Below are 26,171 nucleotides of genomic sequence, written 5' to 3'. Positions count from 1 at the left end.
GGAATTGATTATTTATCAGTATGTGTGTGTGTGTATTCTGTTAAAGCCCGAATAAGGAATCCTTGTGGATCCAATCGTAGCCCAATATGAACTTCTGGCCTTGACTTTTAGGCCCAGGAACTGCTGAACCACAGCACAAGGCAATCCAAGCCTACACGATTACACCTGGCTGAATTTGAGTTATGATTTTTAATATCAATAAAAAAACAATAAATTTGACTTTTGATTATTAAAATTGAATAAATCATACTTTTTCAGTTGCTCACAGATCTTCAAGGCAACAAGAAAAGCAGCTTCATTGTTGGAGAAGTAATACTAGGAGCCATATTCACTTTTGAATATCTTGACGATGTTGCAGAAAGTGAAAAAACTAGTCTTGTATTCTGTTGTGTATTATTTAGTCCTGTAACGTCTGTACCTTGCTATCTTTCTGAAGGTTAAATTACAGGAACCGTCCCCCAAGAATGTTCCAAGTTTCGAGCTTTGATCTTATTTTCATAAATAATAATAATAATAATAATAATAATAATAATAATAAGAGGGAAAGTTAAAATTAGGAAAAGGAAACAATTGGCATCTAATGTTTAATCAATTTCACATGCATTTTTGGCCTTGAGTGCTTAGTCCTCTGGAAGAAAAATTCCTTGACAACGCAACAAGTTTTAACATGCAACCTCCAGCAATAGCATAACTAGATGGTGGTGGCAGAGACAAACAAGAACCATGTTAGCTATCCTAATTTAAAGGAAGAAAGATGTTCGCGTGATATTAACAGGGGATTTCTTATTTTCTTCTTCTTTTTTTAAATTAATGAGGGATTTGGAAACACTACAAAATTAAGGACTACAGATTTATAGAAAACAAGATTAATGTATATCTTGCTCCTTATAAGATGACTTCTAAAATCCAAGAGGTACACTCCTGGAGGAGTAGAAACTTCTGACGAATGGCTACATTCAAGAAAATTTGCATTTTTCTGCGAAATTCAGACACATCTTCCCTGCACCTAAACGATCCAGCACATGAACACTGTTCTGATAAATGAGCAGCTTTGACCTGATTGCACCTAAGACATACCAGATCCTGCAAATGATAAAGACGCTCCCTCTGTCGTACAATTTGAAGAAGAGCATTCTCCATTACTTCTCGGTCATAAGGCTGGCCACACTGTGGCACGGCACAGCGCCACTCCTCTGCCAATACAGCTGAGTCACGACACAAGTCCAGGTCTCTGCAGTCATTGCAGTAACTGTTCAAACATAAATGTGAGTTAGCAAGATGTTGAGCTGATCAAAAACTAAATGGAAGAAAAATATAACTAATTATCAGCTTCAACTGTATCAAAATACGAATCAAATGATTAGAAACAAAGTTTTTTAAAAAATGCAATCCACTGTCACAAAATTCCTACAGAAAACTAGTTAACGCATGTCAACAACAACAGTTAATTTATTACAAACCCTGGTTTAACCAAGTATTAGAAGGATCCAGTACTGCAACGAGAGACCAGGCATGGTCATTGTTAACTTGTTTTCTAGAATCTGGAGTCTTGTAAATGTACCCCCAACATATTCACAGAACTGAACTATTGAACTGATTCTACTCCAGGGCAAAGGATATCAGTTGAAAAAAATGTTTAATATTTCCACTACATTCGTTCCCCTCAAGTGTAACTTGCATTAAAATACAGCTGGTTGAGTTCATAGCATGAATTATGGTGGTAATTCAGTTCTTATCACCAAAATGAATTATCATGCTTGTAAGTTCCTGTGGTTCCAGAATTTCATAATTACTTGAATATGCGATCGCATCCTTGGTAGTAAGAGTAAAGCTAATAGTAGATAAAATTAAAGTCCCACAACATAGCAAGATACAATTTGTTCAACTGAAAACAGGGGTAGTGTGTTAGCTACCCTGTGCCAGACCTATGCCACTGAAAGCAGATGGAAACTAAGCTCATAACTCACTAGTCCAAAAGCTACACTCCATGCAACCTAGTTCCATTCCTCTTTTTGAAAATTTGTTCTTATCAGTAATCAAATAAAATCCCTTTTGAGGTAGCTAGTTAACACTTGAAACCAATTCAAAAGAGTACCGAGTTCATATTCATTCAGCTCAGAAGATTAAATTGTGTCATAAAGAACTTTTCACGAGGCAGATGTTCATAAGATAATTGGCAGTTATATAAATCCAAATCCAGCAAATCTAGTCAACAATAAATATTATACAAAGAGATTTCCAGAAACCTTAACCAGCAGAAAAATTTAGCTCTACTAGAATTCTTATGGATGGGTTTCACAAGAAGGTTCAGGTCTGTCTCTAATTAGACATCATCTTGCATCCAACCAAAATACTCAAAAGCATCATCCAAGCTTAAAGATTAAAAATGATGTAAAAAATGATATGATCAGTCTAATTCTTATTAGGATTTTTTAAAGATAAATCTTCTTCTGGATAATGTAAGAACCTATACGGTTATTCTTACCTGCAAATTACATTTGGTAAGATAAAGGAAGGACAGGGATCATGAAACTCAGCTTCTGGAGCAAACTCCCGAACACGTACATATTTTAACAGATTCTTTCTCATCACCTGTAAAATGATGGCAAGCAAATGAGATATCGCATCATTTCTGAAAGACAACTGGAACACAAATATAAACTGTCTTTAAGAGTTTAGCTTCCAATTATAGTTCCATCTATAAGGTTTTGTTTGTCCATCATGCAAAAAAATGATAAAAAATTTAATTTACTTTTAAATTAGAAAACGAATTCTATAATCAATTTGTAAGAAGGTTAAATATAATTCTAATTCTTCCAACTCAAAAACATATTATATATTTTTTTATCTTTTAGATCATGGACAAACAAAACACTACTTGTGGAGTAAAAAGACTTGTTGTATGTTGAAGCAAAAAGAAATTAGAATTTTGTGCTAGCTCTTATTTTATGCGATGTTCTAGTGCTGGTCAGTTAAGCAGAAATTACCAGAACTTCATGCTGCACGTGCTGGTCAAGAGCCAGGACAGCACAAACATGCTTAATGAATTCCAGTGCAGGATCCCCTTTGTGGTTCATGCCCGCAGGTTGCTGGATACCGAGTGAAATCTGTTGGTCATTCTCAGATTTGTTTATCCCCTTCATGTGAAGAACAGTATCTCGAGCAATTCCTAGAAGTTTGTCAGTGAAGTGTGTGCCGATCTGCATATATGAAAATCAAAAGAATCAATTCAGAATTTATGAAGGAATCAAGACATCATTCATCTTTCACTGACAAATATCCTCATTAATACCTGCCCTTTAATATATTCCACCATGTGTGATTCAAAATTCTCAGCAGCTACAATGGTGATTGATGGAGTACATGAGTTTCCATCACGCAAAGCTTCTCTTGTTGCAGCTTGCTTTTGTGCATAGTCCCAGGGAATAAACATGAATTCTGAGACAATTAAAACGAAATGATCCTGCAAAAGGCTCAAAAGATTATTGAAAAAGACAACCCAGCAAAAAAATAAACAAATCATAGCATAAAGAGAAGTTCCATATTCTAAAATGGGTGATTTAATATTGACCAAACAAAATCATTATATTAGTTGGCCAGTAAAGTAGTCCCTTATACATGCCACAATTGTTGCAGAGAAGATACCTGGATTTTCTTGGGCAGGTATTCAGCAATATTCCAGTTTGACACAATATCCACTTTTGGTTCTTCTCTTGGAGAGTGATGATGCAAACCATTGTGAGAACTGTCATCAGGTCTGGCTGGAATGCCACCGTAGTTATACTGTTACCCAGAAAGTAAAGTGACCATGAATTGATTGGAACACGAAAAAACCAACATTTTTTTCTGATTTCAGTAGATTAAGAAAAGGAAAGATCTTTCAAAGCAAATGCAGTAATTTCCAAACAACAAGAATTCAAACCCTTTTATTAATTTAGTTTTCAATTCCAATGGCATCATTTTGGAGGCTTTTGAACAAAAAATGGAAAACATCAATTGAAGAGTACAATAATGGAAGGACAACGTCAAAGAAACTCTATGTAAATGATAGAAGAAATCCAAATTCCAAATGGAAAAATCAAATTTCAATTCCAATGGCATCATTTTGGAGGCTTTTGAAAAAAAAATGGAAAATGTCAATTGAAGAGTGCGATGCTGGAATGACAATGTCAGAGAAGTCTATGTAAATGATAGAAGAATTCTAAATTCAAAGCCCCTCGACAATTGACAAAAACAAGGGAAAAGCATAGCTTGGGAATTTCTCATAAAATGTTGAAATTAGAAAAAGATAATACACCAAATACAGTTTAAAAGTTGCACAGCACATTTTTGGTGAAAAAGTTCATTTCTGAAAGTGTCAATAGCACATCAAAAAACTGAATATATGGAGGATCTGTCACAAATTTATTTATCATGATTGATCACAATCAGTGTCTTTACAAACCTGATCCATAAAGAGCAAGGAATGCCAAAACTGCAATGGTTCAAGCTCAATCCACTCGAACAGTTCTCTACAATTCAGCAAAGACAGAAGAATTAGAAGAAGAGAAAACGGAGGATATATCTTATAATTGTTGGACATAACAAACCTATTTTGCAAAGTTTTGAGCACGCTGTCACAGTAAGCTTTGGCAGCGGTTAATTCGAATTTTCCTGTGTCTATGATAACCTTCGAAAAATTGGCAAATATGATTGTGGCACCTAATTTGCGTAATTCAGCCAACAGCAAAGCAAAAACCTTTTGCATGACCTAAGAATGTAAAATGGAAGTATCATCAACTTAATGGTATGGGAAAATGTCAATATACATTCACATATTGAAAGAATTACTACACACCATCAATTATATGAGAAGAGCTAGAAAATAGAAAAATGAGTGAGATGGTGGAAGACTGATGGCAGAGAATCCTTGTGACCCTAATCTAATGGTGGGACATTTTCCACATGGCACAAAAATATCCGTGTGAAGACAGCATTTACCTTGTGGAGTATGCGGTGAAGAGCTGGATCATGAAGCTTTGATTGAGGGCTGTGACATTAAAGCAAAAGAAATGAATAAACAAATCCAAAAATAACAGGTGTATGTTAAAGATTATAGCACTACAACCTGCAAAGCCAACGATACAGATGTTGTAAAATTGCATCAGCAAAAACATTTCCTGATGTAACTGCATCTGCAAGGCACCTCTGGATCAGCTGTTTCAGGACACGCAATCCAGATGCAGATGAGGTAGCCTCGTCAAAGCCGCTCTGATCATATAGAGTTGTACTGGAATTCATGTCCTGGTCGAATCCTAACAAAGCACCTCCTTCCATTTCATTTATTTGGTTACTTTTCAGAAGAGCATCTACAGCCAGGTGATGTATCTGCACAGAAAATTTACTCTTGGTTACTTGCAATCAAGGCCAATTAGCATCTCCCCAGATCACACCCTAAATAAAAGGAGAGAATGACAAAAAAAATCTGAACCTTTAATTCGACAGAAACTTTCCTATATGCTCCAGGGTATGTTAGAACAGGTTGTTGGACCTATTTCAGAACAAATAGTAAGTTCACAAAAAACAACAACAAAGTAAACAGATATTGCTACAGAAACAAGAAAAATCCAAAGTGTACTAGAAATAAGTTCAACTAGCTTTTCTTACACAAGGAAAACAAAATGATCTCAAGATTTCTACAACTTAGGGGTTTTCCTAATTTCAAACAATTATTTGAAACTAACCTCATCAGCAAAACATGTAGATTCTTCATGATTACCTCCTAAATCTGGAACACCATCATCAGATATCCAAAGCACCTGCAAGAATTGATACACTTAAGCTGGAACGGAAAAAATTGTAAAACAATTTGCATATATAAAAGTAACTCTTTGAGTAATGGAAATATCTGTGGCTGGTTTGCTGCCATCAACTTCAGCCTCTCAGAATAAATGCACAAGTGCAAGAGAATCTTAATCAATTTACACAAAAATGGAAGCTATTGTCCCATTAAAGTACCTGTTGTTGATCATGTAATGCTCTTGAAAAGAAGACATCTGCCGTGAATATAAGCCAGTCAAGTTCAAAATTTCCCAAGGGTACCTGCACAGCAGATTTAAAAAGCTTATATTTATATAAGCAAAAGGGACAGATGGACTAACAATTTGCTCCAGAAGAAAAAAATTACATGGGCATATCTTGAGAGAGAAATTCTTTCATTCAACCACTGAGATGATGCAGCAGAACGTTGCATGCCAATTTTTGCAGATGCTTGTTGCCACCCAAGTACCTATTCAATGCATAGCACAAGAATTAAGCAGTGAAAAGAACATAACCTGATGCAAAGGAACTTGTGCATGTGAAGAAGCTATTGATTTAGCATTATTTTACCTGATACTGACTATCACGAGCATTCGAAGGTATGCTCACACAAGGGAAATCTTCAAGAGCTGGTACACCTGACTTCATCAAGTGTGCATTTGGGCATTCAATGACAGCAAGTGTAGGTCCATGATGCTGGTCTCTGTTAATCAAAGAAAATAAGCAAGCATATTTTATTTGGCTAGCAAAAAAAAATGAAATCTCATCTGACTATATCTAGATGATGGAAGTTCAGCAAAATCCTACAATATAGCAGATAGGAAGTCACTGATATGTACTCAGAACAAATTCAGGAATTTGAAGCCCTTCAGGAGTTTTAAATGCACCACGCATGATATTATCACTTAATAGGCCACTTATAGATGACAATATCACATGAGCACATATATTACCTACATGTTTTTATGAGTTTATAACATTGTGGACATAGTAGACATAATCCATTCACTTTTCTCTGCAGTTGGTGAAGAGATGCAGCATCCATGATGATGCAACTAAATCATATGGAGAGATGAATGCAACAGCTGTCCTTAGAATCTTATGTGTTTTATCAAGATTTTTAAGCTACATATTAGCTGCTATGAGTAAAACCTGAGTTCACTAATTGTTCCTTGTAAAATCTTTTCAGCATCCTTGACATGTCCAACATAGTCCACCTGAAATTAGCACCCAAGATTAACCAACAAACATAAGAGCTACTGCAGTAGAAGAAAGCCAAGATAGCAAGCCACGTAAAGAAAAGGAAGGCTACTAATTCACCTTGAAAACAATACTATTCCTAGGAGGTATTGCTTCAATTGACAATGCTTGGCAAGCTTCCCGAAATTGTCTTTCAAGAAAAGATGGTGTTATATCCTTATTTTGGTAAGGATTAACAACCACAACAGATACCGTCCCCAATGCAGGCAAATAAATGACATATATAGCACGTCCTTCAGAGATGCTGTAGTGGGTAGTAAAAACATGAGCAATCAGCATGAATACTAGGCTTCAAGATAAGAATGAAAATGTGCAGGATAGGAAAAGAACCTGACAACAAACTTAAATATTCTTGAAGAAATTGGATTTATTGTTTAACAAAAATAGCATTTAACAGAAAAATATGCAGTTTAAGTAACTAAACCAACCTGCTCATTACACATAAGATAGAAACAGTTCAATAGTTCTTAACACCCCCCTCTCTCTCCCCTCAGGGTACTTATCCACTTCCAGATGTTGTATGCTGGATTGATTAGTTATGGAGCATTTAAAATCCTGAACTATCCATCTTCTATGCTAATGATTTAAATCAAAGACAAATAACAGTGAAATATGCTCCAAATTGAAGAATTTAAGGAAAGGCCTCCTGGTCAATTTTTAACTATTGAAATATTAAAGTACTACTTAGCCTAATCAAATATAATAAAGCAATATCTTTATACGGTACAGTGAGTTACCTATGATATATGTAAAAGAAAGATATTGATTGCTCCAAATAGGAACATTCTGTTGTAGTCTTCATATGCAGCTCACTCAGACTCCAGCCATCCTGGGCATTTCGTTTTTTAGCAGTTTTATCCACTTTACAGACACAACCAATTTGGATTACTGCATTAAACTCCAATGGCACCTTTGATTCATATATCCCCTGATCAAAAAATTTAAATTAAGAAAAATCAAAATTATATCACAAGACAAGAAAACTGCAACTGCTGCAGTTTAATCAATTACCAAATAAAATCTTGCAATTTCAAAAACTATAATAACCCTCTCATTAGAAATTTGCTAACAACTGCCCTTTACCTAGTTCATGAATCCACATGTTTTGCAGAAACGTTTGAATATCCATTTATATTTTGGAACAAAAAGGAGAGAATAGCCACTAAAGCAGCACTATGAAATATCATCTTGAGCAGAACTATAATTCAACAAAACATGTAAACAGAAGTATCACAATATATAACTTATCACATCCATGCCATGACATTAATTACTTAAATGCAGTAACAGTATATATTTCAAAGGAGGATTGGATCACAGATCATCAAAGCTGAAGGTCACTAATAAAAACTTGAAAATACTTGCCAGTGTTCGAATACCTTCTTAAAGATTCAAAAGTGAAGTTAGTGATAATAAAATATGATGGGCAACACTGCAAAGATCTCCTACAAGACAAAGTGGAGAGCTCAACCAGATCAGGTTTGGTATCCACATGATTCAGTAATAATCTCGCTCTTCATAACAATTAATCACTCAAAAGTGTGAGAGCACCGGTAACAATATGCAAGCGTGCACAAAGAGAAATATATCAGAAATTGAAGGGCCAGGTCAAAGGAATTTGTGTAAAAATAAAAGGGTTATCTGCAGTTTCTGAAGCATGTTTCAAGACTGCATTAACATAAATCTTATTAGGGAAATACATCAAACACAGATCCACCTCAATGGCTTCTGCACATGAATAACCACACATTGAGAACCATGTGAAGTTCAGCAGCATATATGCATTCTAATATGCTTACCTCAACTTCTGGGTCTGCAAGAAGAGCTGCTAGTTTCTTGCTTTCCTTCCTAAACTTGTCTTCATCTATAATGACCTATCGAGGAATCATAGCTCAAAAAGAATTAGAATGAGAAGCAAATGGCAAGACCAGAAATAACCACCTACAAGAGATGTACTATAGACATACCTCAACCAGGTTATAGCTCGGCCTTCCATGAGGAAGCGTTTTAGTGACACGCCTACCAGGAAAATTTTCCATCGCAGGTGCTTTAGAGTTGAGGTAAAATGCTCGTGGAATAGTTATAGGAATCTTAAGCATGATTCCCTCCACAACAACCCATGCAAAAAATTGGCCACAACGTGAACTTGGAAGTAGCTGTATTATCTGAACCCAAGAAGAGATATGGCAGTCACAAAGCAATAACTGTGGCCAAATGTTCTAAGTTCATTGCTACCAAATTTTTTAAATGACAGAAATTACAAACCTGCCAGTAGCATCGTGTTAGGGCTACTTCATGTGTAGTAAAATATGAACCAACTCCAGTTCTGCGCTGAGCTCCTTTATGATTGGTTAGACCACCCAGCATTTCAGATGCATCAGTAATATGGTATGAAGTCCTTGTATTGCTCAACCTACCAAAGTTCACCAAAGCACATCATTAACACCCTTCACAAAAATACCACAGCTCACAGTAGAGCATCCTGCAACCTCGGACATAAAGACATAAGACATGTAGATGAACAAGCACCAAAAAAAACATAGGGAGGAGCATCCACTGCAAAATCATTGTCTGGAAGACCTCAATGAGCTCGAAAATGTAGTGAACTGTCATATCATAAATTGCCAAGAAGGTCAATCCTCTAACATGAAAAACTAAGCTTGAATCAGAGTGTGTGCTGTTTTCTTTTTCACAGTGCCCATGGCACTTAAACAATATTTGAGGTCATCATAGGGAAATTTATTCCCTCCTGGCAAGTAGCTAAATGTGTGGAGTATTAAAACTAAGCTTGCCTCAAAGAGAGTGAAATATATAAGACTAGTAACATCTCTTTATTTTTTAATTTGAATTGAAGCGCACAGGACTTTATGCATTCTTAGCTAAATTATAATGTACCTTTGTTTCTTCCTCCTGTCTAAAATATCTTTCCATTTTCTCTTCTTTAATTCAAGCCATCCTTGATAATCTACATTTCTGTCAATATTTTCAGCATAGGAAGTATTGTGTTCCGGCTGTGAAGACAATTCATGCACACTATCAGTTTGCTGTTCTGCAAAATTCAATTGGCCAGTTTTCTTTGCTGAACGTTTTTCATTGACATCATAACAACGAACAATTGGTCTAGGCCTATTTATAGAACTGCTTTTGATTTGGAAGTCTTCCAAATCTTTAACATTCGCCTCATCATGATTTGTGATGGTGGCATCATCCATCTTTCTGGAGAGATCATCCCTGCCGCGTAAGTTGAAGATATCAACCAATTTCCGTTGACGAAATTTGTCCTCCTTCTCACGAACTTTTCTGTGCAGCCAATCAGGATGAACTACCCTAGGAACAGGGTTCGCAACCTAAAAAGACACAATTCATTTCAAGAAGGCTACAAGAGGATACATCTGTTCAGTTGCCAAACAGACAAGCCATCTAACCTTTTGCATTGCAGCAGGAATTGTAACAATTTTTTGAATTGCTGAACTAAGTCGTTGCTTGTAATAAGACCAGTCAATGATGGAGCGGATACCAACATCTGAAGAAGTCTTGCACCATTTTCGTAAATAGAACTTCATTATTTCTGCAAAATGAAAATGTATTCCTACTCAGTAAAGCACATAAATGAAACAGAAAGTGATCAGTGGAAAAAAGGTTGAGTTTTACCGGGATCAGTTTCGAATATTGCAACAGGAACAGCACGCTCACTAACAGGTGTTCCCTGCACACACAATAATTGATTAATTAAAGCAATCTTGAACACAATCATCCATCCAAACAAAATGAAATTATATTTTAAATACTTGAGAGGCACAGATGTAGCACTGGTAAATTGATTGATTAATCTCGACCGCTTAACCATCTAACAAGATTTATACATGGATATGGCAGCCAAAAGATATTGTTGAATAATCCATATTAGTCAAGTGGTAGGTATGGGGTATATTGCCTTATCATAGAATGTAAGGGCCTGTCCGCCCAGTACATTAAATCATTGGGTTGATTGCCATCATGACAGGGATTTAGGAAATTGCAAGCTTAACTTGGATCAAAACATGAGGGTGTACACTCAATTTGGGTTCAAGCTTGAGCTGTATGCGTGAATAACCAAACCAAACTCAGATGTGCTTGTTTTTAGCATGCAAACCGAAACAAAGTTAAACATCACAACCATATTCCAGATATAATTGGTTCTACTCGATGGTGTAACTCAAAGTGTAGACTATTGCCCAATGTCTTCTAATTAGTTCCCTTCTCAAGGTAGTTTCACATGGAAAAACAAGGTTAAATCTGTTTGGGCATTATCCAGTTAATAAACAAGCCTAAAAACGAGTAGCTTGCGTTTGTTTATTAAATAAATTACCTGAACCAAACAAGTTCTGGGATCAGACCCAGGCAGGTCATGAAGAGTTTGGTTCACTAGCAGCATAGATACTAACAAAGCATCATAGTCTGCCATCAATTTAATTTCATTTTTGTTGTTAAACCATAGAGTCAGCCCACTTGTTACCTGGCATATGGTGAGGATGAACAATTCAACACTCAATAGTATGACTAAATTCAATAGTCCAAGATATAAATTGTGATTCTTTGATCATACTGAAACCTATCTCCAGTTGCTTAATTCCACAGCAATAGTGGAAGTAAGATGGAGCTAAAATGACAATTAACACTATAAAATTCTTTGAGCCGCATGCTCACCTAAAATAATCAGTATTCAGTGCATCATTAAGCTAAAACAAAAAACATACCCTTGGTTCACATGCAACTATATACTGGCAACGCAATCCTTTATCTTTAACCATTGTATCACCAAGAAAATCAGCAAGACGCCTAGCAGTAGTTACTGCACATGACTTTTGTGCACCATAGTCGGACAAGGACTTGCTCATTGTGCTTGATTCAGATATGTAATCAAGCAACTCGCTGTCAGCAATATCCTTTCCTTGATTCTGAAAGGAGAGTGAACGAGAATAATACAATTAAAGGAATTCACACTAGTAGCCCTTGAAATAATCATGCATTCAGAAACAAAACATCCTCAGTTTAAAAGGAGAGAAAGGGGCATGCCGGAGGAAAAGGAAGCTCGCAGAGGAACTTTGCAGCATTGTTTCTTAGGGGAGATCATTACTAAAACAAAATGATTTTTTACATACATCAAGAAGATCCAGCCAGCGGTTTGCCACAGCAGCTACAGCTGAGTAGCATTCCTCTAAGGTTGACCCATGGAGGAACTTGTCGAAAAGCTCAGCCTGCAAGCAAGAAAAGCATCTCATGCACAATCAGATGATATTCTTACTTCAATAAAAAAGATGTGGCATCTAAACACAGATTAATTATGAAAAGCATAAAGTAGAAGGAAGCATCAAGACTGAGTTATATTTCAGAACAACTCCCTCTATAGAATACACAAACATTCAGGTAAAGACTTTCTAGCATTTAAAGTTGCAATCACCTAAAATAAATGTATTCATTTGCTCATAGTATATAGTGATAAAGACATGCATAAATGAACAAGGGGGAGAAGTCACAAGAACATAAGCTCCCGCATATAAAAAGATAAAATCTAAATTTAAATGTCATCTGTCAGGAAAGCAGTGTATTCAATGAGCCCCTCTTTACTCTCTGTTAAATATAGTAATTATCAGATTAGTCATTGGAAGTTCATGGATTCATGAGATTTTTTTATGTTGCCAGTATAAAAGTCTTAAGCGAATGTGCTTCACATTTACAAATATTTATCTGCTGCCACACTTTTGAAAGCTTTGCTCATAGTATATAGTGATAAAGACATGCATAAATGAACAACAGGGAGAAGTCACAAGAACATAAGCCCACGCATATAAAAAGATAAAATCTAAATTTAAATGTCATTTTTCAGAAAAGCAGTGTATTCAATGAGCCCCTCTTTACTCTCTGTTAAATATAGTTTTTATAATTATCAGATTAGTCATTGGAAGTTCATGGATTCATGAGATTTTTTTATGTTGCCAATATAAAAGTCTTAAGCGAATGTGCTTCACATTTACAAATATTTATCTGCTGCCACACTTCTGAAAGCTCCATAAGAAGCAAATGGATTTTGATGATAAAGGAAAAAAAGGAAGAAGTACATGGCATTTTTTTTATGCTGCCAAGATAAAAGTATTAATTGAATGACATAGCCATATAATTTATAATCATATTTTTTTCCTGCATTTTGAAATAGTTTGACTTATTTTAGATCTACAAATTCAGCAAAAGCACGTGCCAGCATGTTTCGCTCCTTGACTGAGACAAAGAGCTACCCCCGCCACATGTGCACTACAATTCAACTTGCATCTTCTTATAATTTTATTTTCACATGGCCTAACTGGGGAATAGACTTCCGTGGGAATACAAAAGCTCCAGGAGAATTACTTTTTAAGAATTTTAATTAGTTAATCTAGATGGAAATAATTATGGCATAACACCATAACAGTGCAACTGATTGGGCCCAGTGTAACCACCAATCTTTGAACGATCAATTTTACAGGTTGAACATTCTAGTTTTAGACCATTTTTAAAAAATCTTTTGAGATGTAGAGATTTTAGCTGCAGAACACAACAAGATGGGGAACAAGAGATACCTGGAAAACTTTGATGAGCTTCAGCTCACCTCGACGCTTGATCTCAAAACCTTTAAGCTCTGCAAGGGTTCCATCATCATTGAAAACAGCATATCGCTTCTTAATTAAAATTCCTTCTTCCTTGGAAGCAGGAAGAATCATTGCCTATATCATACAAAAACAAAATGATAACAGAATACCAAGAAAAACTACGCATTTGTAATTCAATGACAACATGACACTTCCAAATTACCTTGTATGGGCCATCCACTTCAAATTCAATTGAGCATTCACTATGAGTTGCATATGTTTTACGTACAGGGTCTACGAGTGTCTGTTTAAAAAAAAGAGTAAGATCATCATATGATTGTTGTAGTTCCAGTGAAAAAAGAAACTCATGATGACATAGAGAATTCCAGAACCACCACAACTAAGAAACTTGTGGAAGTAAGACATGTAGGAACATAATCTAAAAAATAGAGGTCAACCTGGTATTGTTCATTTGTGTTGTTTCTTGCCACATCGACATTGAGCATAACACATGGATACGAGATTGTCAGCTTTTTCTTTGAGTCCCTGAAATTACATATTTCCCAAATGGAAGTTAACATAGAAGAGAAAAAAAAACATTTCCAATACTTTACAGACTAGTTTATACAAATGAAGAAAACAAGATGCATAAAGCAATGATGACGCTATCACCAGCCATAATTATGTACAGACATGCAAATCATAAAGGAGCAGCAGCTTACTTTGTTTTAAAAGTAAAGTTCTCTGGAAAACATCCAGGGAGGACACACCAAATACCATCTGTGTCCAATTCAAGTGGCTTTCCAATTTTATCAACAAGCAAACGAGCATTCTGAATGATTTTTGCTCCTGTATATGTAACTACACCAGCCATTTCCATTGAATACCATCTTGCACCCCTAAAACACAAACAATTAAAAGTATCATGCAAACATTTCAAAGACACATGTAAACAACCAAATACATGTTATGATATCTGAAAGAAACAGAAGTCACCGACTCACTTGCGCATGACATATCCATAGAATGAATTCAGAATACATTTGTGAGCAAGTTGCAACGAATCATAAAGCACTACCATGTCCTGCAAGTATCAATAAGCAAAGGTGAAAACTATGGGAAACTTGCTCCATCAAAAGACAAAGTGACTGTCAAAATTGAAAAAATTGGAGAATAGCCATACATGTGCTTCTTGTATCTTAATAGAATTTCCACTGGCCTTGGCTTCTGAAAACTTCCCCTTCCAAACCTTATTAAGCCCTTTATATTCATACCTTCTATCTCGAAAGCTTGAAATAAGGAAATAGAAAAGTATAAGAGGTTATTTAAAAACAAAAATATGAAGTTTCAACTACAATTCAATGCCTGTCATGCTTTCAGAAATAAAATGCAACAGTGCACAGAAAGAAATGACCTTTGAAATAAAAACTAAGCACAGAAAACTAATGACACAACAAATCCAAATTGCATACCTACGAACAGTGTCTACATAAAATGAGTTTTCCCGCATGCAGATCCCAGCTTCTCGAACTTCAGTAACAGGTTTGTCGAGTACCCGTTTATATGCCTATGGCAAGCACAAACTAGTAAGATAGATATTGTTTATGTTAGGCAAAAAAATTTAAGCAGACAAACAGACCTTCTGACAGTATTTCTTAAGACGCTCTTTCAGCTTTGATTGTTGGTCCATCTTGGACAGATCAAGAAAAGACTTTGAAAACTGACCATCAGTGCCATCAACAAACTCGGACTCAATCTGCTTCTTCAAATGATAATAGTCACTGAAATTGTGAGAAATGATGTTCGCATGTTGTTAGCAATTATCAGCATTATTCCTGATCTCACGCCAAACAGAAAAAAACAAAACAAAACAAAACAAAACAAAACACAGGGGAGATAGAGGAAAAGAGTGAACCTTTTCTTTGCCATAAATATCTCTCCACGCCAAACCCATTCAAGCTTCCGTAGACAAGTTTTGTCTGGGCGGTTGAAGTCACAAGCAGTACAGATCTCGTCTGTAACTATAGATGGGGGCTGCAATTGAGCAAGAAACCTCACTACATGTTGATTGCAAAGATTTGTACGTGAAGGGAGAGGGATAAACAGAAAAGAAAAAAAATCAAATCCTTTTAATTGTGTGTATTTTTTTAGTGTGCTTCTCTATGTATGTCTGATTTGATGGAATACCTATGATGTACAAACTAGAAAGATGGTTTTCAGAAGGCCAAATGATTGCCATTAGAATTCATCAATCTAGTATCCTGACATTGTACAGCATGATGATTAACTAATATCATACAGGAAGAAGGCAGGACAATGAATTCCACAACATGGAATGAGTAGCAGAGGGCAGAAGAAATGAAGTAGACACTCACATAAGCAAACCAGAAAATTCCAGTCATGTAATGAAATAACCAACTAGCCATAAATAACAAAGACTCTGGTAGTGCAATGGAGTAAAATGCCAACACTCCCAAACAAAGTTATTACTCTTTACTGACCCAGATTTGAAGGCAAAAGGAGCCTTTCACTCTTAATACCTTCATTCAACCCAGGCTTTACATATTCGTTTTTCTTTTATACCAAAACTATTGAATACTAGTAGAAAGGGCAATTTTAAAGCATAATATATAGAAAAGAGGTTTTTCAAAAACATGTCTAAAAACAAAGCAAGGTACAAGCTTCTTCACTAAACTTGGAGGATTCTGTTCCAGCGATGGTCAAGATCAGTGCTGCATCATGATCATAAGATGAAACAAACATGAACAATTCCCATAAATATAGAAGAATCCTTCTGCCCTAAATATTCAAGGCAATATTTCCTAAGATGTGGGGAACAGGCTTCGAGACCTATAACATTAAACCCCATACCTAATTTATGTTTACTTCAGATAAATGATGGTAGGACAAAAGGCAGTCTTCTGGCTGCCTTGATTCAGATTCTAAGTTACCAAAGGAAACATGATGAGGTTATCAAACTGCATCTTATCATCAATTAAAGCAAATTAAGCATTAGACGGTAAGACCTATAAATACTTCTTATGATTTCCACATATTTCCAATACACGATTATGGCAAGTCAAAACTGTCTGATTGTTTATAACACTTATTGGATTCCAATTACATGGACTTTAAGCAGCACAGCTCCAACTTTGCTCATAGTGCAAATCCTATATTAATGTAATGGACTGCTGCATATTGCATTCAAGTATACATCGATATTGCATCTTGACATTCAGTTATACATACACCATTTTCATCACATACAGCCAACCACCAATTTTTCACACCAAACACTATTTCCCCATGCTGATATACTAACCAAAATGCAAAGATAAACAAAATTAAAAAAACATGAACTGTTAAAAAAAACTACTATTCATACTTATTAGCCATCTTACCTGAAGCCTGTTTGTTAAGATAATGTTTGGATACATTGCAGCCACATCAAGATGATAAATAAGTGGACATTCTTCACGAACAGGTTCATCTCTCAAACACACAAGCTGAACAAGAAGAAACATTTCAGGAATGCATATTATCCTCTTGATATTCGTTCTTATTGCATGTAATTGTGTATCTAGGCTATAACATTATCTTTCCCAATATTTCATAGAACATGAAGATGGCAACACCACAATTCAGGGAAAAATGGAATAATTAAGTAAAACAAATAGTTGACAACATAAGACAAATGTCTGCATAATTGATTGCACAAGACAAAGGATTGTGAGTAAGATTTTTTGTCCATATGATAACAGGTGAAGATCTTATTAGAAGGAAGAGAAACCAGGAACATCCTCCAAAGAGCAAATCAAAACAAGAAATAATAAAGAATACAGAAATCCATAAACAAGAGAGACCAATCAAATCAAATCAAGCAATGTTGAGAACAGTCATGGCGTAAGAACAAAAACATTTGATTTGAGAGAGAGTATCAGCACCTTTTCCATGATAGCATTCTTCACTTCATCATAATTGGAGATTGAATCCAGGTCCATCTTACCCTCTACTCTTATAGCATATTGCAGATCTCGATCAAGGTTTTTGATAAGTAGCTGGAAATCAAAGTGCCCCAGCATCAGCCAAGTAGGAACTATGATGTTAATTATGAAATTGTTTACTAAAAATGAAATAATGAGTCAGGCACAGACAGAGAGAATGCCTTGGCTAACATGAGCTGAAAATGAATCCTATTCAAGAAAATAATTTTCATAACAAAACAATACGCATTAATGTATTCAGGCACATAAATCATTTTATTGGCACAATTTGAAATGTTCCAACCAGAAGGAATGGCCCCTCTGCAGAATAAACGCATAGGTGAAAATGACACTTGAGAACATAAAAAATAAAGTTGTATCCAGTGTGTTAGTCTTATCAATTGCTTGAAAGAAACACTCACTTCATAGGCAGAAGGATCAAGCTTAAAACTGGTTGGAAGATCAGATCTGAAAACACCACTTTCAAGGCACTCCACATGACCCCCTATATATGTCTCGCTCTCAAGAAGGTGACTCTTATAGAACTTCTCTTGGTCAGATTGGTGCTTGTTAGGGCAGATAACATTTGCCATATACGCCTGCAGAAAATGCAATAAAGAAGTGAGAGACAGAAGGAAACTTAGCACAATGAACAAGCACCATAGAGTTCACAAGAACCCACCTGCACCATCAGAAGCATTTCACAAAGTGTCCCACTACCTTTGCGTAAGACCTCATCTGGTGACATAGGAATTATTGTTGCGAGAGAGAAAATGAAGGGATGCACATAGGTCATGTACAAATAATAAGTTGCAACAGCATCAGAAACCGAATAGGAGGCCATCATCTATAATAAATTATGCAAAAACAAGACAGTATTAGGATTTATTCAATGTAAAGAATGAAGATTAAACAATCTTAACTTGAAAAGAAAAGACCACCGAGCTGTGATTCATGGAAAGAATGCAGAGGGGGTGAAAACTGACAGTGCTCATTGCCAAAAAAGAAATGCACTAATCAAAAATGTTTCAGGGCAAGTTTCGTTGGTTTCCACAAACTAATACCTGAGGCTTTTCTTTAGCAAAGCGAACCATGTCCTCTGGATTCACCTCAAGTGGATCATAACCCAACTTTGCCTTTGTAACTGCCTGAAACAGATTAAAGAAAAGGAAGTTAGTAACTTCTCGATAAATAATAAATGGAGAGATACAGCAAGCTTACTTGCAAAAGTAAACTACAAATATTACAGGAGTAATATAAATGCGAAGTGCAATATTCCCCACCCGAAGACTAAGGGTGTTATTCAGGCAATTTAGTCTTCCAGTCCTAAGAGGCTTTCAACCAAAAGAACTAATAGAGCATTTTAGACATAATCAGCAATAATTACAATTATAGATCAGTTTACCAAAACAACTTCTGCATCAGTTGGGTCCATGTCATATAAGACATGACTTGTTCCATACTAATCATGATATGCGAAACCCTTCTTTCCTATCCAAGTTCAGGATCAACTATGCCTAACAAGTGACAAACTAAAAAACAGGCTTCCTTTATAGACCATGCTTTTTTCTCAGGATATGGACTAGTCCTTTAGAGTCTTCGGAAATCCATGTACTCCACTTGTTCAAACCAAAATTCAAACCAAAAGGATCACAAGTGAGTGTTTGTTGGGGTATTGAGATACTCTCGAGCAAAGAAATGCAAAAGAACTTGATGCATTTAATTCACTAGGTTTTACTTAAGAATTGTAACTTCACATGCAATTTCCCAAGTTGAAGAATATTTATTTGACATAACCAAAAAAAACAGTAATCGAAAAGTAAACATAAGACAAACGCATCTGTCATGCAAAGAATCATGCATTATCTACATATCCTCTGAACAGAATTTTTCAATGCATGAGAGACTACTAGGATATATGCAATCATGAAAACTTATATGATGAATAGGAGAACAAATTCATTGATGGTTCCAACTTAACACACAAAAAATTTCTAACAGCATTGCTCAAAGTATTACTCAAAAGTTATGCTAATGATTGAAAGTGCATGTAATCTTCTGCCGGATAGTGTGTGCACAAGAATAAACCCAGAGTCTAATGTCAAAAATAAATGTTTGCACCTTAAGGCCTTGGCTTCCCTGAGGCAAATAACTATCACGTTTGACCCAAGCAAAACAATCCAAATGGCAAGCAAATTTAGCACGGCACTCCCCTTGATTCTTGTCACATGAGAATCCAACCTCCTGAAATCTCAGTTAAGAAAAACAGGAAAAAAAAAGTAGCGATAAGTTAAACGCTCAACATAAAAATAAGCATGAATAGATTGATTTATAATTGAACTTAAGAAATACAAAGTGTCATCCTTGAGATAGAAAAATGAAAATTTCTAACCTCAAAGCAAGCAATAACTAACAAATTCAGAGGAAAAAAAATTAGCTAACAATGCTTTCGAAAAGGAAAGGATAAAGTGAAGCTTCCCAGAGAAGTTAGAATCAAACAATCCTCCAGAAGTAAATGTACAGGAAACATTATTTTCCTAGAAAAACATCACTGAATTTTTTCTCGCAAAACAGGAAAGACAATGCCAATTCCTATAGTTTGAATTTGCCATTTTTTGTAACAACCAGAAAAAAGGAGATCATGTCCCATCAAAAGAATTAGTTTGTAAGAAAGAAACTGAGCAAGAGTAGCTTTAGATTTTTCCCTCTCTATTTCATAGCTAGTGAAAGCACTGGAAGATGAACGCCTGAAGACTAAGCCTTAGTATTACTTATCACAGTTATGTACCAAGAGATACACTGATAACAGATAAGAATAACGTGGGGCCAAAACAATACTAAAAAAATAACAAAGTCAATTATTAATCTGTAGGGAGTTTATGCAAATAACAAAAAGCACAATGCTTGGGTTTATCTGATGTTGTTTAAGTTGTGACTTTTTATCAATACAAACAAGCTAAAATGCTGAACTTAGAGTTCCAAGTGGATGCAACAAGAAAAGGTTGCTTACATCACTCATCTTGAACCCGTGATAAGCTGCTCTGCTTTCCAGGAAGGGCCAATCAAAATAATCACCATTGTATGTAACATAAATACCAGGCTTCACCTCTCGCATGTGGGCAAACCACTGTTTAAGAAGCTCAACCTACAAGCAACGGCACATCACACACAAAGAAAAGCATGTGCTGCAGTGCAACTAAACAAAGAGCTTTCATTACCTCATTTTTCACATTTGTCACTTTGAAACAACCTTCATATTCGGGTTTTGGTGTATATTCTAAATCCTCAATATCTTCCCCCACGCACTGAAGATTAGTGTAAAAAACATAGATGTCTAGAGTTCAAATAAACAGATTGAGAATGAAATAGAAGAGAAGGAGAAACAAATGGACAACATAAGAGAGATCATGAGTCAATTCTTTTGCAATTGTGTTAATTGAGAAAGAAAATATTTGCATTAAATTGCTCTATTTATCTACTCGGGAAAGATTTTAGGATAGTGATGTGGTGCAACTAAATTGATGAGAAATAATCAAGAGCCATTCACTTCAGTTTTTTAGGTTTATAATCCATGAGAATAGTTTCAGAAAAATGTCAACAATAGAATTAGAAGAAAGCATTTTCAGTGCAGTTCAATCTAATGAAATGATGGTAGTTTAGCACCTACCATTGCACCATAAAGCATAGTAGACTTATCGTTTTTTGTATAAAGTGTTTCAATTTTTTACTCTTCACTTTGTTTGACTTGTATTGATTCTATCATTATAGCATGGGATGGTAAAATAAAAGGCTGTAGAATAAGACTCAAAAACATTCACCAAAAGTAGGTGACAGCCACACAAGAAAATCTAACTAAGGTCATTTAAGATGGTTCAGTCAATTATACGCAACATGGACCATTAAATTGTCAAATAAGGAAAACTGGCTGAGCAGCAAGTTCAGGGGACAAAAAGGATGAGGGAGACAAAGTGAAGTGGTTTGAGGGTATAAGGGGAACATAATTTCTAAACACACCACTAAGGATATGACCCTAAGCAAGGATGAATAGAGAAACAGCTTCAGGCAACTGACCACAACTAGTTTAGGACTAAGTTTAAGTTGATTTGTCTAGATGTTAAACCAGCCATATAAAAAGCATGCACCTATATACATATATATCAATTGCAATATCCTACAAATTTACCAAAGAATTTTTTACATAGAAAGTTACAGCCTTTAATGCACCGACACAGGTGATGGTATGTCCCTTTACATGAATGAAACTTCAGATTTTGTGATTAGATGATAAAGTGAAAAGAAATCCTCGGGCAACACCCATACAAGTCCAAACTTGTCCAAACTCATCAGAACCATATCATATCCTACTTTCATTTTACAATAATCATGCATTCTCAGGCATGTCTTCTCACAAAAAAAAATACAAAATACAAAAACATGCATACAAGCCCAGTGGATGAATCTGCTTGTAAATATAGTGAATGAGTAGTGCCAATTGCACTCAGCAAAGATGTATTGAGACAACTGCTATATAGTTGTTAAATAGTGAAAGGCTCTGAGAATGAGAACATGTGCCACAAAGAAGAATCACAAAATGCCACTTTTCTCAAAAGATGATTAAAATAGAGAAGATAAAACCCATCTTAGATACCTCTCTGTTGGTAATCAGATAACCTTGTCCATCAACCATGTATGATATCATCATTATCAAATCATATTCAGCATCTGGAAATTTCAAAGGAAGCTTGGTTGTTTCAATATCAAATGCGCAAACATGAACCTCAGCACGTTGCAGAAGATCTGTCCTCTTCTCAAGCATGACACCAGTACTAGAGACACTAACATCATACCACTGGCCACAACGTATATCTGAAAACCATGAAATTCTGGGGTTTCATTAATAGAATATGCAACTTCATATGACTGCACAAAAACTATATCATAAATTAGTTTAAAGACCAGCAGGATTGCATAAGAAATACCATTATCAATGGCAAAGCGAACATGGTATGGGACATCATACTCCCGAAGGTCAATGATGCAATCAAGAAAATCCTGAGGTCTTTGTTCCCTGCTAGTCAAACAACAAATTAGAACCAACACCCACCGAAGAATAAGATGCCAAAGGTCAAGGCTATGCTTGCATTAAAATCGCCTTGTGAAAGACAGGCAGTTGTTTACTGAAGAAGGGATCTATTAACATTTCAAGCATGACAACTTGTTGCTTCATGCATATGAAATGTAAAGTAGGACCAGCAAGCTTTACCTTTTTCCTGTTAATATGGACTCGTATGCTTCTGCTGCATCAGACTTTGCCTGATTTCTTTCAACAACATGCAACAGATCTCTCTTGACATCCATTAATTGTTGTACGGTAGCAAAAGATATTTTTAAATATGATTTGTGTAAACCAGACAAATGGTTTTTCTGACAATGAACATACAAAAGAAATCAGGCATCATTAGCTTGGCAGTGAATGCAGAATAACTGGAATGCAACCATGCTGATAACAGAAAATGATAGATAATGTTAATCAGCAGGTTGAAACAAATCCAATTCATCTTACCAGGGACAAATATGAGTTGTACAGAGATAAAGAAAACATATAGATTAAAATGTTATTTCAACTGAAAGGAATAAACTATGGAAGAATCTCAGATATACACAACAAGCAGCTGTGTGCATAAAATATATGTTGTGTTGTTTTTGCATCTTTCGTTAAATATAATTCTTCTTTGAACAAAAAAATCTACACGTAAAGTAATCAAAAATGAGAAACTTGTGATTATTTAAAACAGCAAAGGGAACAAACAAGTTTTCAAGGAGTATAATAGTGGATGCAACTAATTCTGCTATCTATGATCTTTTCAATAGCTTTTGTATCATATTGTCCTTCCATTCTTTCTGCCACAATCATCCCCAAAATTCTAACTGCAAACCAATGGTAACTGATTAATTCCAATTTATTCAATCCTGAGAACTACTCTGAAATGATGTTGCAGGGCATGGTCAAGTCATAAAATATAGAGTCAAAAGTCCAATGACTCATACATCAGAGTCTTGATTGTTCTGACAAATAATTGTCCCTGTGATCACAAATTTGTGAAGGGTTAATAATACTATTGTTTATCCCTCTATGGAATGAAAATTTTCTTTGTTCACTTTAAGGGGAAATGAGAATGGTAAACCTGTCATCAGTAACGGTTGAATTATCTAGGAATATAGCTGCTTACTGATAATTCTTCATGCTAGTAGCAGAGTTACTCCCAAGAACACTTCAATCCTAAGGAATTTAGTTGTATAGTGACCAGTTTTAAGATAGCCTCTCCTAGAACATTTTTCCCTCAAGGATCTAAGTAGATTGTGAGTTATCTTCTTGTTGGCTTTGGAAAGGTGCTTCCAAGATTTAGCTGTGAGGCGCTTCACTCAGAAGTATCATACTTAGTGATAAGCTCAGGGTTGCATGTCTCATTTTAAATTTGAGCAGAAAGTTTTCAACCTCTCCTCCTTTGTGAGAATTAAGTTCAATACCCAGTGGATATTGATGCATCCAATCCCACATGTGATTTTGAGATCCTAGCTAGTGATTCCTAGGAAACTTTAAAACTTATTCTACCACTCTGCTTGTATTTGTTAGTGATCTAGGTTTTAATTCTGCTTTTACATAGTTACTTATCTAGGTTCTACTACATGCGTCTAACATGGTCCTGTAGAGTAGCCCTAAAACATTCCAATTCTCATGCACCAGGTCTGCCTCAAAACATGTCACGTTAGTTATAAACACCTCTATTGCTAATTTCAAAATCCCAAAAAATAAGAACCTCTGTGAGTAAATTATAATTATGAGATAAACCAATCATTTCAGAGCACCGTTGAAGCTTTAAAATTGCTAAACAAAATCCCAAGTCGTGACAGCAGGCAGAGGAGGCAAAGAAAAGAAAATGTGATCACAAAAGAGATACAACCTAAACAAATATGAATCACAGTCTAAAGGCAAAGGGCTAGCAATGCATTTAAAATTAAAAGAGAGAGAGAAAGTCACTCACAAGATCTAAATCCTCCTTCTCTACAATCTCAATATCAGCAATTTGACTTTCATATCGCCGTCGCAAATAGCCCTCCACGTCCATTTCCATTTTCTCCTACAACATTCGCAATTTATCACCACATTACCAACAGCATCAGGCAAGCATTTCTAACTGAAATCAAAACTCCAACAAAAAAATAAAAAGATATAATCAAAGGCAGAAAAAAAAAACAATATACCTTCGTAGCCGCATAGAAGTAAGGACGGAACTTGTACTTCGACTTGAAAGCCGAACCATCCTATAATTCGAGAGAGATAGTAGTCCAAGTAAATAAAAAATAAAATAAAATAATTCAAGAATTGTAAAAAACAATTAGAGACTTATGTAAAGGTTCTTCACCTGAGAAACGAAGTAGAGATCGACGCAACTATAGACTCTACCGGTCTCCTCATCATCCAAAGAAGACTGCAAATCATTAAAGATTTAAAAAAAATAAAAATAAAAAATTTATTATTATATTGAGGTGACAAAAATTAGGGAAAGAAGTTCGATTGACTTACGGAAGAGAAAGTGAGGAGCCAACCGAGACGTTTATCACCTTCGGTGAAGAGATCAAAGCCGAGCTTGGACTCCAACTCTTCTTCGGCGGTGCGCATCAGCTTTTGCTTCTTCGAGCTCCGCCGTAGGTCCTTGCGGTCCCATCTCCGGCTCTCGCCGTTCATTTTTAGGATCTTGATGGGATTTATAGTGGAGAGATTGCGATTTTTAGTGAGGAAGAGGAATTGGTTTGGAAAACCCTTGTGGACTGTGAAGGGATTGGGGATGTGATGCCGGGAGGGTGAAGTAGAGAGGGATCCAGCATTTTCCCGCCCAAACGCGTTGCCCTTTATTTTAATTACTTAATGACGTAAATGTCCCTATGGAATGGTGTAAATTGCAGAGTCCGTGTTTTGTAATGACGTCCTCTCTTTCATTGCTCTTCTCGGGTGGACCAGGAAGTCAAAGGACAAAGGAGGAAGAATGGAATTGCAGTGGTAAAGTAGTTTTTGGGAACGCAATTAAAATTGTATTTTCAAATAATATAAAAATATTATTTAAAATTAACTTTTTTTATTTAAAATTAAATTTCTTGTATTTTTTAATTGTTTTGATATGTTAATATTAAAATAATTTTAAAAAAATAAAAAAATATTATTTGAATATATTTTTATTTAAAAAACATTTGAATGTAATTATTATTACATTTCCAAAAACTTATTAATTGTGTTACGTTGCTACGATGAATCATGATATATTTAGACCTTATTTGTTTGCTGTAAAGTAATTTTTTTGAAAAGTAAATTTCAGGAAAGTGAATTTCAAGAAATTAAATTATTTTCCGGTGTTTGGTAGTGTAATGAAAAATAAGTTAGAAAATATTTTTCAATATTTTGTTATGTTATAAAAAATGAGCTGGAAAATAACTTATTAATGTTTTATTTTTTCAAGTTTATTAAAATAAT

The 26,171-nt window shown here is 35.4% G+C and overlaps 1 protein-coding gene across 1 annotated transcript; it reads right to left on the bottom strand.

The window, feature by feature from the left end:
- Positions 1 to 763: 763 nt before the first annotated feature.
- Positions 764 to 25,514, bottom strand: LOC133699917 (DNA polymerase epsilon catalytic subunit A-like). Its single transcript, XM_062123436.1, has 49 exons — positions 25,230 to 25,514; positions 25,069 to 25,134; positions 24,908 to 24,967; positions 24,688 to 24,783; positions 22,908 to 23,068; positions 22,624 to 22,712; positions 22,293 to 22,510; positions 20,863 to 20,949; positions 20,655 to 20,789; positions 19,766 to 19,888; positions 18,709 to 18,792; positions 18,327 to 18,491; positions 18,067 to 18,243; positions 17,606 to 17,719; positions 17,063 to 17,167; positions 15,577 to 15,695; positions 15,301 to 15,442; positions 15,134 to 15,228; positions 14,845 to 14,950; positions 14,666 to 14,745; positions 14,384 to 14,560; positions 14,120 to 14,207; positions 13,885 to 13,965; positions 13,653 to 13,796; positions 12,201 to 12,296; positions 11,796 to 11,996; positions 10,711 to 10,765; positions 10,485 to 10,627; positions 9,955 to 10,406; positions 9,325 to 9,472; positions 9,027 to 9,224; positions 8,859 to 8,933; positions 7,797 to 7,987; positions 7,120 to 7,303; positions 6,952 to 7,016; positions 6,370 to 6,502; positions 6,167 to 6,268; positions 5,998 to 6,081; positions 5,724 to 5,798; positions 5,471 to 5,530; positions 5,108 to 5,367; positions 4,981 to 5,029; positions 4,590 to 4,750; positions 4,445 to 4,511; positions 3,646 to 3,783; positions 3,293 to 3,463; positions 2,988 to 3,200; positions 2,486 to 2,592; positions 764 to 1,249 (listed from the first exon to the last, which is right to left on the bottom strand). The coding sequence occupies exons 1-49, from the start codon at positions 25,389 to 25,391 to the stop codon at positions 886 to 888; spliced, it is 6,666 nt and encodes a 2,221-aa protein (XP_061979420.1). The 5' UTR covers positions 25,392 to 25,514; the 3' UTR covers positions 764 to 885.
- Between the last annotated feature and the right edge of the window lie 657 nt (positions 25,515 to 26,171).

Source organism: Populus nigra, chromosome 7 (genome assembly GCF_951802175.1).
Source record: "Populus nigra chromosome 7, ddPopNigr1.1, whole genome shotgun sequence".
In the NCBI taxonomy this organism is placed as follows: Eukaryota; Viridiplantae; Streptophyta; class Magnoliopsida; order Malpighiales; family Salicaceae; genus Populus; species Populus nigra.
This window is presented reverse-complemented; position numbering and strand designations above follow the sequence as displayed.

Coding starts and splice junctions, on each gene's coding strand:
- LOC133699917 (XM_062123436.1), bottom strand. CDS start 25,391: ATGAACGGCGAGAGCCGGAGATGGGACCGCAAGGACCTACGGCGGAGC. Junction 22,713..22,907: donor TCCATATTAACAGGAAAAAG/GTAAAGCTTGCT, acceptor TTTGACTAGCAG/GGAACAAAGACCTCAGGATT. Junction 6,082..6,166: donor CTCTCTCAAGATATGCCCAT/GTAATTTTTTTC, acceptor TCTGCTGTGCAG/GTACCCTTGGGAAATTTTGA.